This window comes from Pan troglodytes, chromosome 4, assembly GCF_028858775.2.
Source record: "Pan troglodytes isolate AG18354 chromosome 4, NHGRI_mPanTro3-v2.0_pri, whole genome shotgun sequence".
Classification (NCBI taxonomy): Eukaryota; Metazoa; Chordata; class Mammalia; order Primates; family Hominidae; genus Pan; species Pan troglodytes.
In genome coordinates this window covers 5964619-5982376 of record NC_072402.2, presented here as the reverse complement: position 1 = coordinate 5982376, position 17758 = coordinate 5964619, and the positions used below count along the sequence as shown (strand labels likewise).

At 50.5% G+C, this 17758-nt stretch overlaps 1 protein-coding gene across 3 annotated transcripts in view; it reads right to left on the bottom strand.

Moving 5' to 3' along the window:
• ADAMTS16 (ADAM metallopeptidase with thrombospondin type 1 motif 16) overlaps positions 1-17758 on the bottom strand; it is a 181674-nt gene that overhangs the window by 5668 nt on the left and 158248 nt on the right. For all 3 annotated transcript variants that reach the window (XM_016952922.4, XM_016952921.4, XM_016952923.4), the window contains exons 19-21: positions 13401-13602; positions 13104-13298; positions 6783-7007 (exon numbers count right to left, since the gene is read on the bottom strand). In XM_016952922.4, the coding sequence (XP_016808411.1) occupies positions 6783-7007; positions 13104-13298; positions 13401-13602 (622 nt within the window). The remainder of the gene's footprint in view (positions 1-6782; positions 7008-13103; positions 13299-13400; positions 13603-17758) is intronic.

Sequence of the window (17758 nt, the reverse complement as noted above, 5' to 3'; positions counted from 1 at the left end):
CAAATTAGCGTGGGAACAACCTGACACTAAGCCCAAATGACTGCAGTGATTTAAATCAGTCCTGCGCTGTCCTGCGCTGCCCTGCACCATGAAATGTGAAGATAAGCAAAACATTTAAATCAATAGAAATCCTGCAGACCAAATAATAGGAACGGCGATCTTTAGACTGTCACAAGAATAAGCCTGTCTGCTGGCAAAGTTCAGCCAGGCCCGGGCCATTCATTACCGTCTGACAATTTCCCACAGTGTGAAGGCAGAGACTTGGGCACAAGTGCTATGGTAAACACAGCCCTTTCAGCCATTACCACCCCCAGGAAAAGTTACAACCTCAGAACATAGCAGATGAATCATGGTGGATAAAGACTTCAGCCAGCTTATGGTAAAAATGACTTAGACAAACAGATTGAGTATCTCAGACCGGCAACAGCCATTGAAGATGCAGTTTAGGTTTTAGATGTATTTTAGGGTATACGTTAAATAATGATAAAGCTTGTTTTCCACTTTCTAAATTTGCCTGAAGTCTCTGCAGTAAGCAGGAGGGTGGTGAACGTGGGCTTGGCAGCCAGAGGTTAGGGTTCAGTTTCAGCGTCCTCAGTTTCCTCTTTGTCCCTGACCTACATTTCTCACAGACAGAGAAGGCAAAGTGTCTGCCTGAGAAATGCCTCGACTCAGCTGCCTCGCTCACTTGCTGCTTTACCTGACTCAAAAGACAGCAGACTCAGAAGAAAACAAAAGGAAGGGGGCTGGGTGCAGTGGCTCATGCCTGAAATCCCAGCACTTTGGGAAGCTGAAGTGGGCGAATCACCTGAGGTCAGGAGTTCGAGACCGGCCTGGCCAACACGGCAAAACCCCGTCTCTACTAAAATTACAAAAATTAGCTGGGAGTGGTGGTGCACACCTGTAATCCCAGCTATTTGGAAGGCTGAGGCAGGAGAATTGCATGAACCTGGAAGGTGGAGGTTGCAGTGAGCTGAGATTGCACCACTGCACTACAGCCTGGGTGACAAGAGCAAAACTCTGTCTCAAAAAAAATAAATAAATAAATAACAACAACAACAACAGAAAACAACAAAAAAAGAGAGAAAATGACAAGAGGTCTCCTGGGCAAAGTTTGTAGCTACTGATACTTTTTGTCCATTTAAAATAGGACATGCTTGCAAAGGATAGAGTTCAAATGCTCCCTGCTCCAATAATTTAATTTCAATTATTTATTTCTAATTGGAATACTTTTGGGGGAGGGGTTCATGTATTTCTAAATGAAAAAGCTGCATCTGGTTTGGAGGTAAACAGGAAGCAGAGGTGGAGCTGGCCCACAACACGGCAAAGCACGCAGAGCTTGGGGGAGCTCTTTACGAGCTGCTTCTCCCCGGGTTCCCAGTCCCTGCAGCGCTCAGGGACTGGGACCAAACATTCTGTGGAGAAATAAAGAAATACAGCAGCAGACAGGCTCGGACACTACGGTTTTTAAAGAAGCGAACCGATGGCCGAGTGCAGTGGCTCACGCCTGTAATCCCAGCACTTTGGGAGGCTGAGGCGAGTGGATTACAAGGTCAGGAGATCGAGACCATCCTGGCCAACATGGTGAAACCCCAACTGTACTAAAAAACACAAACAATTAGCCAGGCGTGGTGGCGGGTGCCTGTAGTCCCAGCTACTTGGGAGGCTGAGGCAGGAGAATGGCTTGAACCCGGGAGGCGGAGCTTACAGTGAGCCGAGATTGGGCCTGGGTGACAAAGTGAGACTCCATCTCAAAAAAAAAAAACCAAAAAAAACAAAAACAAAAACTAGCTGGGCATGGTGGTATGCACGTGTAGTCCCAGCTACTCGGGGGGCTGAGACAGGAGAATCACTTGAACTGGGGAGGCGGAAATTGCAGTGAGCCAAGATCACCCCACTGCACTCCAGCCTGGTGACAGAGCAAGGCTTCATCTCAAAAAAAAAAAAAAAAAGAAGCGGACTAATACACAGCAACGCCGTCTCACACATGCACACCCAGAGCTCCAGCGAGCGGAGTGAAGGGTCGTGTCATTTGGAGGGGATTTTGAGCTGGTTTTATTTTAGTAAAATTTTAGCTAATACCGAAAAAAGATTCCAGGGTGGATTAAATTGGTTCAGATAAATATTTGTTTGTTTCCTTTAGATTTAGATAAAACAATAAGAATGTGTTTTTTGTTTTTTTTTTGTTTTTTGTTTTTTGTTTTGCCTATGTCAAACTCGCCTGGTTCATTGCAGCTTCCCGTGCAGGGCTGGGTTTAACTTGGCAGATGCTGATTTTAGGTCTCAGTAGGTGGTGGGTGTGAGCGATGCCAGAGGCCTGCAGAGTTGGGGCTACTCCGGTTCAGGGGGAGTCAGGAAGGCCGAGAGTGGACGAGCCAGCAAGTCCCTCACTTCTCAATGTCCTGGCCACAGGGGCTGCGAGGCACAGGGCCCTGAGGTCTTGATTCTGTGTCTCTAGCTTGACATGGGAGGAGTCCAATTGCCAGCAGAAGCCACGGGTATTCAGTGAGATCCAGCCCCTGCTGCTCACATATCTCTGGTCCTTGTGGCTCTGGGCTAGGGCTCTGCAGCATATAAAGTGAAAGAAGGCACTTGCCTTCAGGCAGCTGACCCTCTCTGGGGTCAGGAACAGACAAAATGAGACAAGGACACAAATAACACCCATGTGAGTTCCCTGGGGCTGCTGTAATAATTGCTACAAACTAGGGGCTCGAAATAACAGAAATTTATTCTTTCACAGTTTAGGACGCCAGAAATCCAAAATTAAGGTATGAGCAGCAAAGGTGGTGCCTTCTGGAGGTTGAGGGAGGGCCCATCATGCCTGGTGCAGAATCTGGTGGTGCTGGCAGTCCTCGGTGTTCTTTGTCATATGGGCACCACTCTGATGCCTGCCTCTGTCACCCATCACACAGCCAGTGCCACCCACCACTTGCTCCCCATGTGAGGAGTCTCTGTGTCTTCCTGTGGTCTTCTCACGAGGACAGCCAGTCTTTGAGTTTAGTGCTCACTCTAATCCAGGATGATGTCAGCCCAGGTCATTACATCTGCATCTATTTCCAATAAGATTACATTCTGAGATCCTGGGTGGACATGAGTTTTGGAGACATTACTCAGCGCAGGACGCTGCCAATGAGACACAGTGTGGGGTCCCTCTCCAGAGGAGAGATGACCAGTGGCGGGCTGGAAGTGGCCACAGAAAAGGGAATTGGGGGCTAGGAAGGATGAGAGATGGGCTGCGCAGTGTGGGTGGGGTCCTACGAGCTGGAGGATGGTGGACATGAGAGGAGAGACACAGGCTTGGGGAGAGCTGGTCACTGTCAGGGACCAATGGCTCCATCTGACCAAGCATTTGGGGGATGCTTGGCTGCTGAGCTCAGCCTCCTTTGTTCACACCTTGACCCCGGCTGCCCAACAGGCACCTGCACTAATTTCTGCACTCCTCTGCCTGCGGAGTGGCCTATGGTGGGTTTTGCCCCACTGGCAGGTCAGTCTCAGGAATTCTTCAATCCTTAAAAACCCAATCAAATTGGTTACTAGGGTACCTGGCCACCTGACCGGGATGTGAACTGTGCACGACTGTTTATGAGCTCGTCTGGCCACATTCCGTTTGCTTTCTCTGGCAGCGCCTCTCCCTCTTCTGATCACATGCACACACACACACACACACACACACACACGAGGACATGGCCTGGATCTCCTGAACCCACACATGCACTCTCCAGCCCACCCCAAACCAGCAGTGTGCTTGGGTGTGTCTCTTTCCACTTGCATCATGGGTCAGCAGCCAGGAAGCACATGGTTGGCCAATGAGGGTTACCTTTGGCTTTTAAAGATGATACTGTCAAAACCAGGTCTCTCAACAGATGCACAGTATCCACGGACAATGAAAGAAAAACCCCAGACCAGTGTGTGCTTTGATGGTCTGTGCTGCAGGAGGAAACTTCTCTAAAGACGGAATATTAGTAGCTGCCGGGACCCGCTCATTGAATTTGCCTTTCCTTTAAAATTCACCATTCAGCAAGCATTTCCTGAATACTTAGTATGGGTTAGGCGCATGGCTGGCATATATATGGTATATCAAAGACAGTGAGCCCTCCTTATCTGTGGGTTGCACATCCCTGAAATCAACCAACCAAATCAACCAACTGCAGATCAAAAATATTTGAAAAAAAAATTTCACAAAATTCCAAAAAGCGCACCACTTACTACATTGACTCCATGAGAATGAAGAGGTGTGTAGCATGTATTAGGCATTATTAACAATCCAGAGATGGCTTCAGCCACCTGGAGGATGTGTGTAGGCTGCATGCAAATACTGTGCCATCTTCTATCAGGAACTTGTGCATCCTCAGATTTTGGTATCCAATTCCCGTAGAGAGGGATGACTGTATATGTGGTTTATGCATGTGTGTGTGAGTGCGTATGTGTGTGAATATGCACACTGGTAAATATATAGAATATACATGTAAAACACATAGCATAACAAAGCAATCTGGATAAACATCATTCTTGGTGGTTTTCATGTGATCCAATCTGCTTTTTTTTTTTTTTTTGAGACGGAGTCTCTCTCTGTTACCCAGACTGGAGTGTAGTGGTGCCATCCAGGCTCACTGCAACCTCTGCCTCCTGGGTTCAAGCAATTCTCCTGTTTCAGCCTCCTGAGTAGCTGGGATTACAGGCATGCACCACCACACCCAGTTAATTTTTGTATTTTTTAGTAGAAACAGGGTTTCACCATGTTGGGCAGGCTGGTCTCAAACTCCTGACCTCAAGTAATCCACATGCCTCGGCCTCCCAAAGTGCTGGGATTACAGGGATCCTATCTGCTTTTGAGTAGCCTTGATCTATGCTGGCCTTACTAGGCTTGGGGCCCACAATGGGATGGGAAGCGTGTCCAGGCAGCTGTCTGTTTTCTGTCCATACTTCCTTTTAGCGCAGGCCCTGGGGGAGGTTGAGGGTGTGAGGTGCTCCCTGGGAGGGTGCTCCCTCCTCCTTGGGATGGGCTTGTTATGCTGACAGCTCACAGCAACACCTGGTACAGTGCAGGGGGACCCAGAACAGGTTGGCCTGAAGAGGTGGATGAGTGGGCAAACTGGGAAGAGGACTCTTGTGAGAGGCCAAGCACGGACTTCTCTGTGGATAGTGGCAAGAGGTGGGCAGAGAGGGAAGGCTGTACGTACACTGTGGATAGGGTTATTCCTATGGCACCAGACACCACGCTGATCACTTGGGAAATGTCTTTGGAGACAGGCAAAGACCTGTGAAAGTTTTTCTGAATGACAGAGCACAGGCCACAGTCCAATGGCCTCTGGAATCAGATGCTGGAAACCACGGAGGATGCAGGAAAGGCTTTGGTGACGGGTGTCTTGGTGGCACGATCAACGTAGGACTTCACCTTGGGTGTGCCACCTGTTATGGTCATGCAACCCTGGCCGGGGGCGGAGGTGTTTTGATGAGGTGGGAAGCAGAAGCACATGCATGAGGTCATTGTCATTTGCTTTTTAGCAACCAGCATTCAGCCCCCATGACAATAGGCTTCGACCGGGTCTTTGTTCTGCTGCCCTCGCCCAGGAAATGCAACCTCTGTCTGCCTCCTAGAAGTGGGGATATAGAGCAGAGGGCGCTGGGCAGGACCATGTCTAGGACCCAAGGACCCCAGTGCAGTGACTATTCTCCAAAGCCAAATGACACGTTTGGACCCCATCGAGCAGGTGAGCTTGCGCCTCTCACTAGTGCTGTGGGAGCTGACTCTGTGCCTCAGTTGCCTCATCTGTGAAATAGGGATGATAAGGTTACCCCCTTAGAGGGCTAATAGGAGAGAGAAAGGAATTGACTCAGAGCAGTGCCAGCACACAGGGCTCTCCACGGTGGCTAGCTGTTGTCCCTGCACTTATTCCTGTTCATTCCACTGTGGCACCCAGTTAGGGACCCACATGGAGATGGGCGAGACAGTGAGAGAGCGCATGTAGGGGCTATTGCCACACACAGTCACTCCTATTCCCTTCCGCCTGCTTCCTTCCACCTCCATCTCTCCAAAAGGAGAGAATCAGAGCCAGGGCCTCTGCAGCAGGCAGAGGGCCTCTGTGTAAATTGGAAAGAGGCTCACTCTCCCAGCCAAGAGATGGGAAAAGGAGACCAGATAAAGCGCCTCTCTACCGGGCAGCCACAAGCCAGTGCACACGCTTGCAGTGTGCTGCAGAGAACCGAGTGTCAGCCTTCGGAACTCCTAAGTGGTCTGGGTCCACCCCGACCCGAAAGCAGAAATGCCAGCAGCATCGCAGTGGTGGTGGGAGGCGCGGGCACAGACGAGGAGAAACACAGGAACAAAGACCCCGAGGAAGGAACCCCCGCTCCATGGTGGGCGTGAGGCTGCTAGGGACCCGATCAGGAAACAGTGAGGGCTGAGGGTGGGCTGAAAGGAACTGTAAACTTACAACCACCTATTTATCCCAGGGCTCACATTCCTTTCCTGTTCACACTCATCTCTGGGGAATTCAGCCCAGATTTTACCCAAGGCATTGCATTTCCTTATACTTAATTGGGTGACATTTAGAGGAAAACATATGTGCCCTAAAAGATTCAGCAACACTTGGAGACCATCCTCAGAAAGCCACACCCACACCCAGGAACCAGGCCACCCGCACATGCTCTGGAAAGAAAACCTCATGCAGTAGCTTGGCCAGCTTTGGGGAAAACACCCTCGCAGAAGCATCCCCGGGAGCCAGCGGCCAACCCCAGGCCAAGCTGTGCTCGCCCACTCTCCAGGAACGGAGGGCCTCCCCTACCTGAGACCAGGGTGAGGCAAACCAGCTGCTCCTCGAGGGTCCCGCAGCAGCAAATGGGGGGTGCCTGGGGCATGGAAGCGGGGCGCAGGCACGTTCCAGCTCCAGGCTGGGCTTCGGCAAATGTGAGCACTTCTTTGAGGCCAGCTCTCGATACTTTCCAGAAACATACTTTTCAGCACATTTTAAGAATCTTTTCTGTGTTCCTCTTTCACATGTCACAGAGCACTAAAAAGAAGAGAACAAAAGAAGTCAGTGAAAAAAATCTCTTTTTTGCAAAATCTGTGGGTTAAATTATCAGAGATATCTGCTTGAACATTTATATAAGTGTGAACATTCAGTGAAAATTATTGGACCTTAGCATTTTTAAGAGACATTATAGAATCTATCATTAAAAATAAGAGGAACGTGAAGTCATAGTGGCACAGCATCATGGGGCATAAGTAGGGGCAGGGCAGTCAGAAACCATGAAGGGAGTAATTCTAAAGCTACCGTTTCACTGGAAAATTAAAATGTTGGGCTGTCACTGATATCGGAGCATACTGAAACTTAATACATAAGTACATGTGGTAACTACCACGGGTCCATGGATTAACCCACCCAAATGCAGTGATGTTGGCCCCTAAAGCTGGGGCAGGTAGAAGAAACTCAGGGCTCACAGTCTTCCCTAGGCATCTGAGTGCTGCCTGTGAGGAAAGGAAGCGTGCGTGGAGAGCAAGTCCCTTAGCTCTCCACTAAGGCAGGCTCTAAGCTTGAGCTGCTCCAGTTGCAGACACCCTGGCTTGTGCAGAGGTGCCCTGTGCAAACGAGCAGGCCAGGCAGGAGGCTGCAGCCCCCACTTGCAGGGAGAACACACAGGAGCAAGGCACACTGTCCCACCACAGACTGGGCGCGGAGGGTCTCTGGGACAGAGGTCCCGGCCCCTGGCCTTGCTGTCTCCTGCTGGGGTAGAGCGGATGATGCTGTGCAGCTCCAGTGGACCTCTGGCTGAAGTGCCCCCAGGTTCCCCAGCAGAGGAGCCCAGGTGGCAACACCTGCCCAGGTCCTGACCTCACACTCACATCTTTAGGCTTACAGGTGTGCTTTTTGTGCATCCTGATCGAAGATGGAGAGGACTTGGAACACTCCTCTTGGTTGCTCGCTGATCCAGGCCTAAGAGAGAAGCTCTGACGTGTGTGTGTGTGTGTGTGTGTGTGTGTGTATGGTGTGGGATGTGTGAGTGTGTGGTGTGGGATGTGTGTGTGTGGTATGGGATGTGTGTGTGATGTGGGATGTGTGTGTGTGGTATGGGATGTGTGTGTGGTGTGGGATGTGTGTGTGTGTGGTGTGGGATGTGTGTGTGTGGTGTGGGATGTGTTTGTGTGGTGTGGATGTGTGTGTGTGGAGTGGCATGTGTGTGTGTGGTGTGGGATGTGTGAGTGTGTGGTGTGGGATGTGGGATGTGTGTGTGTGTGGTGTGGGATGTGTGTGTGTGGTGTGGGATGTGTGTGTGTGGTGTGGGATGTGTGTGTGTGTGGTGTGGGATGTGTGAGTGTGTGGTGTGGGATGTGTGTGTGGTGTGGGATGTGTGTGTGTGGTGTGGGATGTGTGTGTGTGTGGTGTGGGATGTGTGAGTGTGTGGTGTGGGATGTGTGTGTGGTGTGGGATGTGTGTGTGTGGTGTGGGATGTGTGTGTGTGTGGTGTGGGATGTGTGTGTGTGGTGTGGGATGTGTGTGTGTGTGGTGTGGGATGTGTGTGTGTGGTGTGGGATGTGTGTGTGTGGTGTGGGATGTGTGTGTGTGGTGTGGGATGTGTGTGGTGTGGGATGTGTGTGTGTGTGGTGTGGGATGTGTGTGTGTGTGTGGTGTGGGATGTGTGTGTGTGTGGTGTGGGATGTGTGTGTGGTGTGGATGTGCGTGTGTGGTGTGGGATGTGTGTGTGGTGTGGATGTGTGTGTGTGGTGTGGGATGTGTGTGTGTGGTGTGCGATGTGTGTGGTGTGGGATGTGTGTGTGTGTGGTGTGGATGTGTGTGTGTGGTGTGGGATGTGTGTGTGGTGTGTGGTGTGGGATGTGTGTGTGTGGTGTGGGATGTGTGTGTGTGGTGTGGGATGTGTGTGTGTGGTGTGGGATGTGTGGTGTGTGGTGTGGGATGTGTGTGTGTGGTGTGGGATGTGTGTGTGTGTGGTGTGGGATGTGTGGTGTGGGATGTGTGGTGTGTGTGTGTGTGGTGTGGGATTGTGTGGTGTGGGATGTGTGTGTGTGGTGTGGGATGTGTGTGTGTGTGGTGTGGGATGTGTGTGTGTGGTGTGGGGGGTGTGTGTGGTGTGGGATGTGTGTGTGTGTGGTGTGGGATGTGTGTGTGTGGGGGGATTGTGTGTGTGTGGTGTGAGATGTGTGTGTGGGATTGTGTGTGTGGTGTGGGATGTGTGTGTGTGTGTGGTGTGGATGTGTGTGTGGTGTGGGGTGTGTGTGTGGTGTGGGATGTGTGTGTGTGGTGTGGGATGTGTGTGGTGTGGGATGTGTGTGTGTGGTGTGGGATGTGTGTGTGTGTGGTGTGGGATGTGTGGTGTGTGTGGTGTGGGATGTGTGGTGTGTGTGTGTGGTGTGGGATTGTGTGGTGTGGGATGTGTGTGTGTGGTGTGGGATGTGTGTGTGTGTGGTGTGGGATGTGTGTGTGTGGTGTGGGGGGTGTGTGTGGTGTGGGATGTGTGTGTGTGTGGTGTGGGATGTGTGTGTGGGGGGGATTGTGTGTGTGTGGTGTGGGATGTGTGTGTGGGATTGTGTGTGTGGTGTGGGATGTGTGTGTGTGTGTGGTGTGGATGTGTGTGTGGTGTGGGGTGTGTGTGTGTGGTGTGGGATGTGTGTGTGTGTGTGGTGTGGGATGTGTGTGTGTGGTGTGGGATGTGTGTGTGTGGTGTGGGATGTGTGTGTGTGGTGTGGGATATGTGTGTGTGTGGTGTGGGATTGTGTGTGTGGTGTGGGATGTGTGTGTGTGTGGTGTGGGATGTGTGTGAGTGTGGTGTGGGGGGTGTGTGTGTGTGTGTGGTGTGGGATGTGTGTGTGTGTGTGGTGTGGATGTGTGTGGTGTGGGATGTGTGTGTGTGGTGTGGGATGTGTTTGTGTGGTGTGGATGTGTGTGTGTGGTGTGGCATGTGTGTGTGGTGTGGGATGTGTGTGTGTGGTGTGGGATGTGTGTGTGTGTGTGTGGTGTGGGATGTGTGTGTGTGGTGTGGGATTGTGTGTGGTGTGGGATGTGTGTGTGTGTGGTGTGGGATGTGTGAGTGTGTGGTGTGGGATGTGTGTGTGGTGTGGGATGTGTGTGTGTGGTGTGGGATGTGTGTGTGTGGTGTGGGATGTGTGTGTGTGTGGTGTGGGATGTGTGTGTGTGGTGTGGGATGTGTGTGTGTGGTGTGGGATGTGTGTGTGTGTGGTGTGGGATGTGTGTGTGTGGTGTGGGATGTGTGTGTGTGTGGTGTGGGATGTGTGTGTGGTGTGGGATGTGTGTGTGTGGTATGGGATGTGTGTGTGATGTGGGATGTGTGTGTGTGGGATGTGTGTGTGTGTGGTGTGGGATGTGTGTGTGTGGTGTGGGATGTGTGTGGTGTGGATGTGTGTGTGTGGTGTGGGATGTGTGTGTGGTGTGGGATGTGTGTGTGTGTGGTGTGGGATGTGTGTGTGTGGTGTGGGATGTGTGTGTGTGGTGTGGGATGTGTGTGTGTGTGTGGTGTGGGATGTGTGTGTGTGTGGTGTGGGATGTGTGTGTGGTGTGGATGTGCGTGTGTGGTGTGGGATGTGTGTGTGGTGTGGATGTGTGTGTGTGGTGTGGGATGTGTGTGTGTGGTGTGGGATGTGTGTGTGTGTGGTGTGGGATGTGTGGTGTGTGTGTGTGGTGTGGGATTGTGTGGTGTGGGATGTGTGTGTGTGGTGTGGGATGTGTGTGTGTGGTGTGGGGGGTGTGTGTGGTGTGGGATGTGTGTGTGTGTGTGGTGTGGGATGTGTGTGTGTGGTGTGGGATGTGTGTGTGTGTGGTGTGGGATGTGTGTGTGTGGTGTGGGATGTGTGTGTGTGGTGTGGGATGTGTGTGTGTGTGGTGTGGGATGTGTGTGTGTGGTGTGGGATGTGTGTGTGTGTGGTGTGGGATGTGTGTGTGGTGTGGGATGTGTGTGTGTGTGGTGTGGGATGTGTGTGTGGTGTGGGACGTGTGTGTGTGGTGTGGGATGTGTGTGTGATGTGGGATGTGTGTGTGTGGGATGTGTGTGTGTGTGGTGTGGGATGTGTGTGGTGTGGATGTGTGTGTGTGGTGTGGGATGTGTGTGTGTGTGGTGTGGGATGTGTGTGTGGTGTGGGATGTGTGTGTGTGTGGCGTGGGATGTGTGTGTGTGGTGTGGGATGTGTGTGTGTGTGGTGTGGGATTGTGTGTGTGGTGTGGGATGTGTGTGTGGTGTGGATGTGCGTGTGTGGTGTGGGATGTGTGTGTGGTGTGGATGTGTGTGTGTGGTGTGGGATGTGTGTGTGTGGTGTGGGATGTGTGTGGTGTGGGATGTGTGTGTGTGTGGTGTGGATGTGTGTGTGTGGTGTGGGATGTGTGTGTGGTGTGTGGTGTGGATGTGTGTGTGTGGTGTGGATGTGTGTGTGTGGTGTGGGATGTGTGTGTGTGGTGTGGGATGTGTGTGTGTGGTGTGGGATGTGTGTGTGTGTGGTGTGGGATGTGTGGTGTGTGTGGTGTGGGATGTGTGGTGTGTGTGGTGTGGGATGTGTGGTGTGTGTCTGTGGTGTGGGATTGTGTGGTGTGGGATGTGTGTGTGTGGTGTGGGATGTGTGTGTGTGGTGTGGGGGGTGTGTGTGGTGTGGGATGTGTGTGTGTGTGGTGTGGGATGTGTGTGTGGGGGGGGATTGTGTGTGTGTGGTGTGGGATGTGTGTGTGGGATTGTGTGTGTGGTGTGGGATGTGTGTGTGTGTGGTGTGGATGTGTGTGTGGTGTGGGGTGTGTGTGTGTGGTGTGGGATGTGTGTGTGTGTGGTGTGGGATGTGTGTGTGTGGTGTGGGATGTGTGTGTGTGGTGTGGGATGTGTGTGTGTGTGTGGTGTGGGATTGTGTGTGTGGTGTGGGATGTGTGTGTGTTTGTGGTGTGGGATGTGTGTGTGTGTGGTGTGGGGTGTGTGTGCATGTATTAAATTTCAGGGCAAGGACTTCCTACCTGGACACAGCCCATAGATTATGCAGCCCACATCGCTTATTTTCTGTAGACTCTGCCTCTAGGGATATGCACCCAGGGATGTGTCTTTTCCAATGACAGTGCGTTCAGTTCTGTGGGACACTCATTCCTACCCTCCAGGTGAAAGAGGACCTGAAGTGCGTTGTTAGCAATGGCAAGCTCACTTAAGCGAGCAAGGGTGTTCTTATTTTTTAGTAACAAACTGAAACAGAGTCTCAACAGGATTCAATGCCTTGCTTGGCACTTCCTACCAATCTCAATAAAGAAAGCATCGTTCGAGGGTGGAGAAAACGCAGTGCCTGATGAGATCCGGGTCCCTCCCTGAGGAGCGTGGGATCAGGGAGGAGCTTTCTTCCCACAGCTGCTGTGGCAATGCAGAGGCACAGCTCTGGGTTACGGTGATCTCTCAATACCCCATTCAGACAGGTTCATGCTTGGCTGGTGGTGCTGTTGCCACTCCGTGGGGTGTAAGATTTCCAAAGTGCTTTTGGAACCACTTGGTCCAAAGCTGGTCATGAAACCATCAGTATTCCAAACTCATGATTCCAACGTTATTCCCATGATGAAGGGCTCCAGGACAGCTCCTGAATGGTGTAGAGGAAACGGCTTCCCAGCCTCCTGCAGCAACAGGTGATCGATTTCAACAAAACTAACAGGAGAGTTTCCTTTCGCAAATAGAACAGCTGCCCCCGGAAACTTGTCTCAGGAAATGGGTACTGTTTCTTCCCAAGCAACCCATGTTCTTCCTGCTCTTCAGGAGCCGCGCATTTCCTGGAATGTGGCTACACCTGCCCAGGAGTTAGGTGAGTCTCCAGGGCCCCGCTGTCAGTGAGATGAGTGAACCCCTATTCTCACGCTCACACCCCCTCAACCCTCTCGTCCTCTGCTCCACGTTGGACCAGTGATGATGACGTGGACGCCACTGTGTGATTTGCTCCCAGGACACGATTCAGAAGCCAAAGGAGATTAAGCAACCCCATGAAGTTGTTGGAAGCTGAGAGGGTGCAAGGAAGCCAAGAAGAGATATAAAGGGAGAAGAGAGAAATGAGAAGAGAAAAACCAGGAGAGAAGAGGCACTCCGGAGGGGACAGCTGGTCAACCTCGCTCCCGCGAGACCAGTGCACCTACCTGGGACCAGGCGGACACCAGCCACTGCAGCTTCTTGGGCTTGTGGCAGCGCTGAAGCAGACAGGCTTCATGCATCCTGGGCTTGGGCTCGGAGGTGCAGACAGCGTCGGGCAGCAGCTGCGCTCTGGCCGAGGGGTTGGTGCTCTTACAGGCCACTGCCCGCTTCCTCCACCCCTTCCCACAGGTGTGTGAGCACTGCACAGAACAGTCAGGATAAGCACCCAGTGAGGGCCATGTGCAACACAGCAGATCATGCAGGGGCCCTGCTGCCACCCATGCCAATCCCGCCCTGGTTACCTCTGCCCAGGGCCCGGCGCTCCATGCAGGTGGGCAGCTCTGAGAGTTGCAGGCCTGCCTGCTGGAGGGAGCAGGCTGAGGGCACAGGCTGGCCGGGACTGGCTCCGAGTCATAGTGCACCCGCCGTGTGCACTGCACGGGGCGGCTCTGGGCACCCCCGCCACACGTCCGACTGCAGGCACTCCAGTTCCCCACGGACCAGCTGGGCAGGGACAAAGAGACCTCGGTGAGGGATGGCTCCATCACTCTGATAGAAGCGGCCCCACATCTGATGTGGAGGCAGTGGCGCGATTTCCCAGCCACGGTCGTGTGTGTGCTGTTATTTTCAGTTCCACCTTTCCTGGGTGAGCATTCCTACCGGAGTCTCCCTGCGCCTGCTGTTTCTCACCTCCCTGATCCTGATTCATGCTCTGCCATTCTTTCCCTTCCTCTGGCTTTTGGGTTCCAGTGGACTTGGAAAGAACCCTATTCGGCACACTGTGTCTGTTCTCTTTTTTTAAAAAAAATGCAAAATTTCAAACATATAAAAAATAAAACACCTCTGGGTTCCTGTCCACTCAGCCTTCACAATTTTCAGTGTATGCCCCCAACCCCTACAGCATTTTGAAGGTGATTCCAGACATGAAAATATCTCAATATGCATCTCTAAAAAATAAGGATTTTTAAAAACATAACCGTAATATCACCATAACATCTAGAGCATTAATGATTCGTTAACATCCCTGAAGGGCTAGTGTTCCAATTCCCAGCTGTGTCATCAATATCATAATTTAATATGTTTGTTTGAGGATCCTAATAAAGTCCAGATTGTGCAACAGATTCACATCTTCTCTTTTAGTCTTTAGGCTTTCCCTTAAATTTTATTTTTATGTTCAATGTATTTGTTAAAGAAACCGGATCTTTCCCTTACTGAGTCTTCCACAGTGTGTTTTGCTGGTTACAGGATTCTTGAATTACATCTCTGTGGTGTTGGTTCTTGTGTTCCTCTGTCCTCTATCTTTTCATTCTTTAGTGGTTGGTTCTAGAGGCTTCTTTAGATTCTGGTTCTACTTTCTCGTATGATTATTGCGTAAGTGATCATGCATTCTTCCAGCAGGAGGCTCATCATGTCTGATTATCTTTCTTTCAATTTGTTAGCAGCTGTTGATGCTTGTAAATGTGTTTTTCTTTCCTGGTGATTAAAGTAGACCCCATCAACATGCATGTTGTCAAGTGATGGGGTGCGGAGTGGAGTCTGAGTCAGGCTTTGCCCAGTGGCATCACCTTTGATCAAGACACTGTGCCTGAGTGTGTCTACCAAGCCTCAGCTGGTTTTGCACAAGCCCATTTGCAGGAGGGCTCGGTGTGCACCCTGGAGAGGTCGTCAAGAGGAAGGGGGAAACATGGCGCCATAACAGGGACTCACTGGGCAGGAGGGCTTGAGCTGCCTCCTGGAGTCACTTCTGAGGACTTGATGATTTCCATTCATGTTAATTTCCCTGTGCAACTCCCTGTGGGCCAGTCACAAGGGGATGAGAGGGGAGCTGGCTTCCTCACCACCTCCTTGCAAGCACATCAGTGCAGGGCACCAGGGGTCCCACCTAGGGGTCGCCTACGAGGCTCTGCCTGCAGCTGTGTCTGTGCTGAGAACCCAGGACAGGGGCATCCTGTCTTCCACTCTATGGCATTGCTGAGTAGAGTTAGGGCAACACTGACTTGCTCCTGAATCTCAGGGTAAACCCGAGGACTTGTGAAGATGCTCAGGCTTCTCCTTTGACCCTCCATCCTGTGCCCCCACACTGAACCCCACAGTCACCCTCAGGTTAGGTGTCAAAGCAGAAGCCCAGAGAGCTTGGCCAGGAACTCCGGAGGTGCCTCTGGCAGCAGCCACGGCACCTGGGAGAAGTGTTCTCGAGAATGGCATTTGTGGACCCAAGTTACACAGTGAGAGACAGAAAGGAGAAGGGAAATCCCGCTATGATCCCTCCTATGAACATCACTACGACTGTTGCTTCCAGTGCTTTCTGTGTGTGAACATATTTTTAACATGGTTCAGAGCAGGCAGTATATGCAAGTTTTATTCAGCATTCAAAAAATTCAGTGTCTAGGCTGGGTGTGGTAGCTCACGCCTGTAATCCCAGCACTGTAATTCCAGGCTGAGGCAGGAGGAATAAGCCTAGAAGGAGGACGCTTAAGCCTAGGAGCTTGAGACCAGCCTGGGCAACATGGCAAAACCCCGTCTCCACACACAAAAAATACAAAAATTAGCTGGGTGAGGTGATACACAACTGAAGTCCCAGCTACTCGGGAAGATCACTTGAGCCCAGAAAGTCAAGGCAGCAGTGGGCTGTGATTGTATCACTGCAGTCCTGCCTGGGTGACAGAGCGGGACTCTGTCTCAAAAAATAGAATACAATACAATAAATAAATAAAAATAAAAATTCATTGTCCAAAACAAGTGTTTTTCTTATACTTCAAAGCCTTTATAAACACATTTGAGTGTCTCTAATTCCACAATCTGGATCAAGGTATACAGATATCTAAGTAAGAAAATACAGACAAAAAGGTTTGGACCTCAAGCTCCAGGAGATCCAGGAACATCCTGAAACTGCTCCAGTTCTATGCATGCCTGGCTGGACGTGATTTCTGAGCAAAATGATGAGTGCCTCTCCTCAAGTTCTCCAGGGAGTCTGTGACTCAAGTAATTTTAGAGCCAAGGTTTGGACTCTTCTGAAAGTCCTGAGGATGAATTAGGTGGTAGAACCTCGAAGGAGAGGGAAATTGATGCTACTTCCTGGATGGGAAACAGAATTGATCCCGCCCCAAACCCTTGATAGCCACATCACATTACTTAAGGCCTTTAAACCGAGCACCATGATCGTTTTACTTGCTTTGGTTTGTAGAAGCCTTGAATCATTTTGTACCAAGTGTTTTCACTGAAAAGATTCAATTATATTTTTAAGAAAATTATACAAAGACTAAAATGTAAATTTGTGTACACATAAAAAATACACATGTCAGGGTTGTAGGAGTTGCCCTATATGGATTGTGGTAATGCTTCCATTTTTCAGTGTCAACGAGATTAGTGGCTTTTTTTTTAATTCCATGTTAAGCCACCTAAATTACATACACATCCTCATTATGAAAAATTGATTCTTGGCTTCCCGTCTGTGATAATTCTCCATGTAAAGCCTCTCGGTTACTCTGTTGCCGCTTCTGTGTGCTTTCCTGTTGTTTTTAACTTTCCTCCCATTTCTTACATTTGCTCTCTCAATCCTGCAGCCTTATAAATTACAATGGGTATTCTACACTGAGGCTGCAAAAGACACGTTGGCTGCTCAAGAGCTTTTCACACCGCCTCGTTAAGTCTTCTGTCTCCACCATCTTAAGACGTTCCAACTGGGTCGATCCATTCTCTGCCTTCTCTCTTAGCTGCACTCCATTCAAACAGTCCTCCTGAACAAAGCTCCTTCATGCCACATCTGGAAACACCAAGTGTCTGTTTTGTTGAAAAAACTGAGCTTTAGGGGGATGTCTTCATTTCAGCTTATGAATGAGTCAAAATCCACGCAAGCTTCTGTGCTAATGTCTGAGGGTTCCATGAACAGTAACAAGCTGTGTTCAGTTGCCCACCAGTGGCCACAAGCGTTCTCGCTTTGTTTTGGTTTTCCTAAGTCCACCAACTGGAAGAATGCAAAGCGGCTGGTATTACCCAAATCAGTCAGTTTCCACAGCGGGACTCTGGAGACGCAGTCCCCACTGGCCCTCAGGACCTCCACTGCCCAAGGCTCCCTCCCAGGGTGCGACTTTGTGGCTCTCAACACTACCCAGAAAGTGACGGGGTTTACAGCCTTCGCTCAACAGTCTACCCAGGATTTCCTGGTATCATCTAATCAATATGCAATATCCCTAATGCCAAACAGTCTTTAGTCATTTCTCAACAAAATGACTCCCTCTTCCCGATTAAAAAAAAATTAAAATGACATTTTGGTTTTTGCATGTAAGGCTTTCTTTGAAAATGCAAGTTTCCAAAAAGGGTTTAGTAAAGTCCCTTGTCATGACACACGACACCAGCAGATTATGTGTCATAATGACAATTCGGAGGCAGAGGCCAGCCCTGGGCTGGGCCCGAGCTGCTGCCTAGGGCCAAGCCCCTCCAGGGCAGCCATGCTCTGCTTGTGGCTTTCACATCAGCAAGTCTCCCTGAGCCCTCCCGTTTAGAATTTAGTTTCAGTGTCTTTTGTTTGCTGATTTCTTTTTGAAGTTTCACCATCAGCATTCTGTTGTTCTATTTTCAAGAATAACTCTAGGAATTCTAGGCAGGAGTCTCTCATAACACAATAAAGACAGAGAATAACAATGGGGCAGAAACCTTGTCA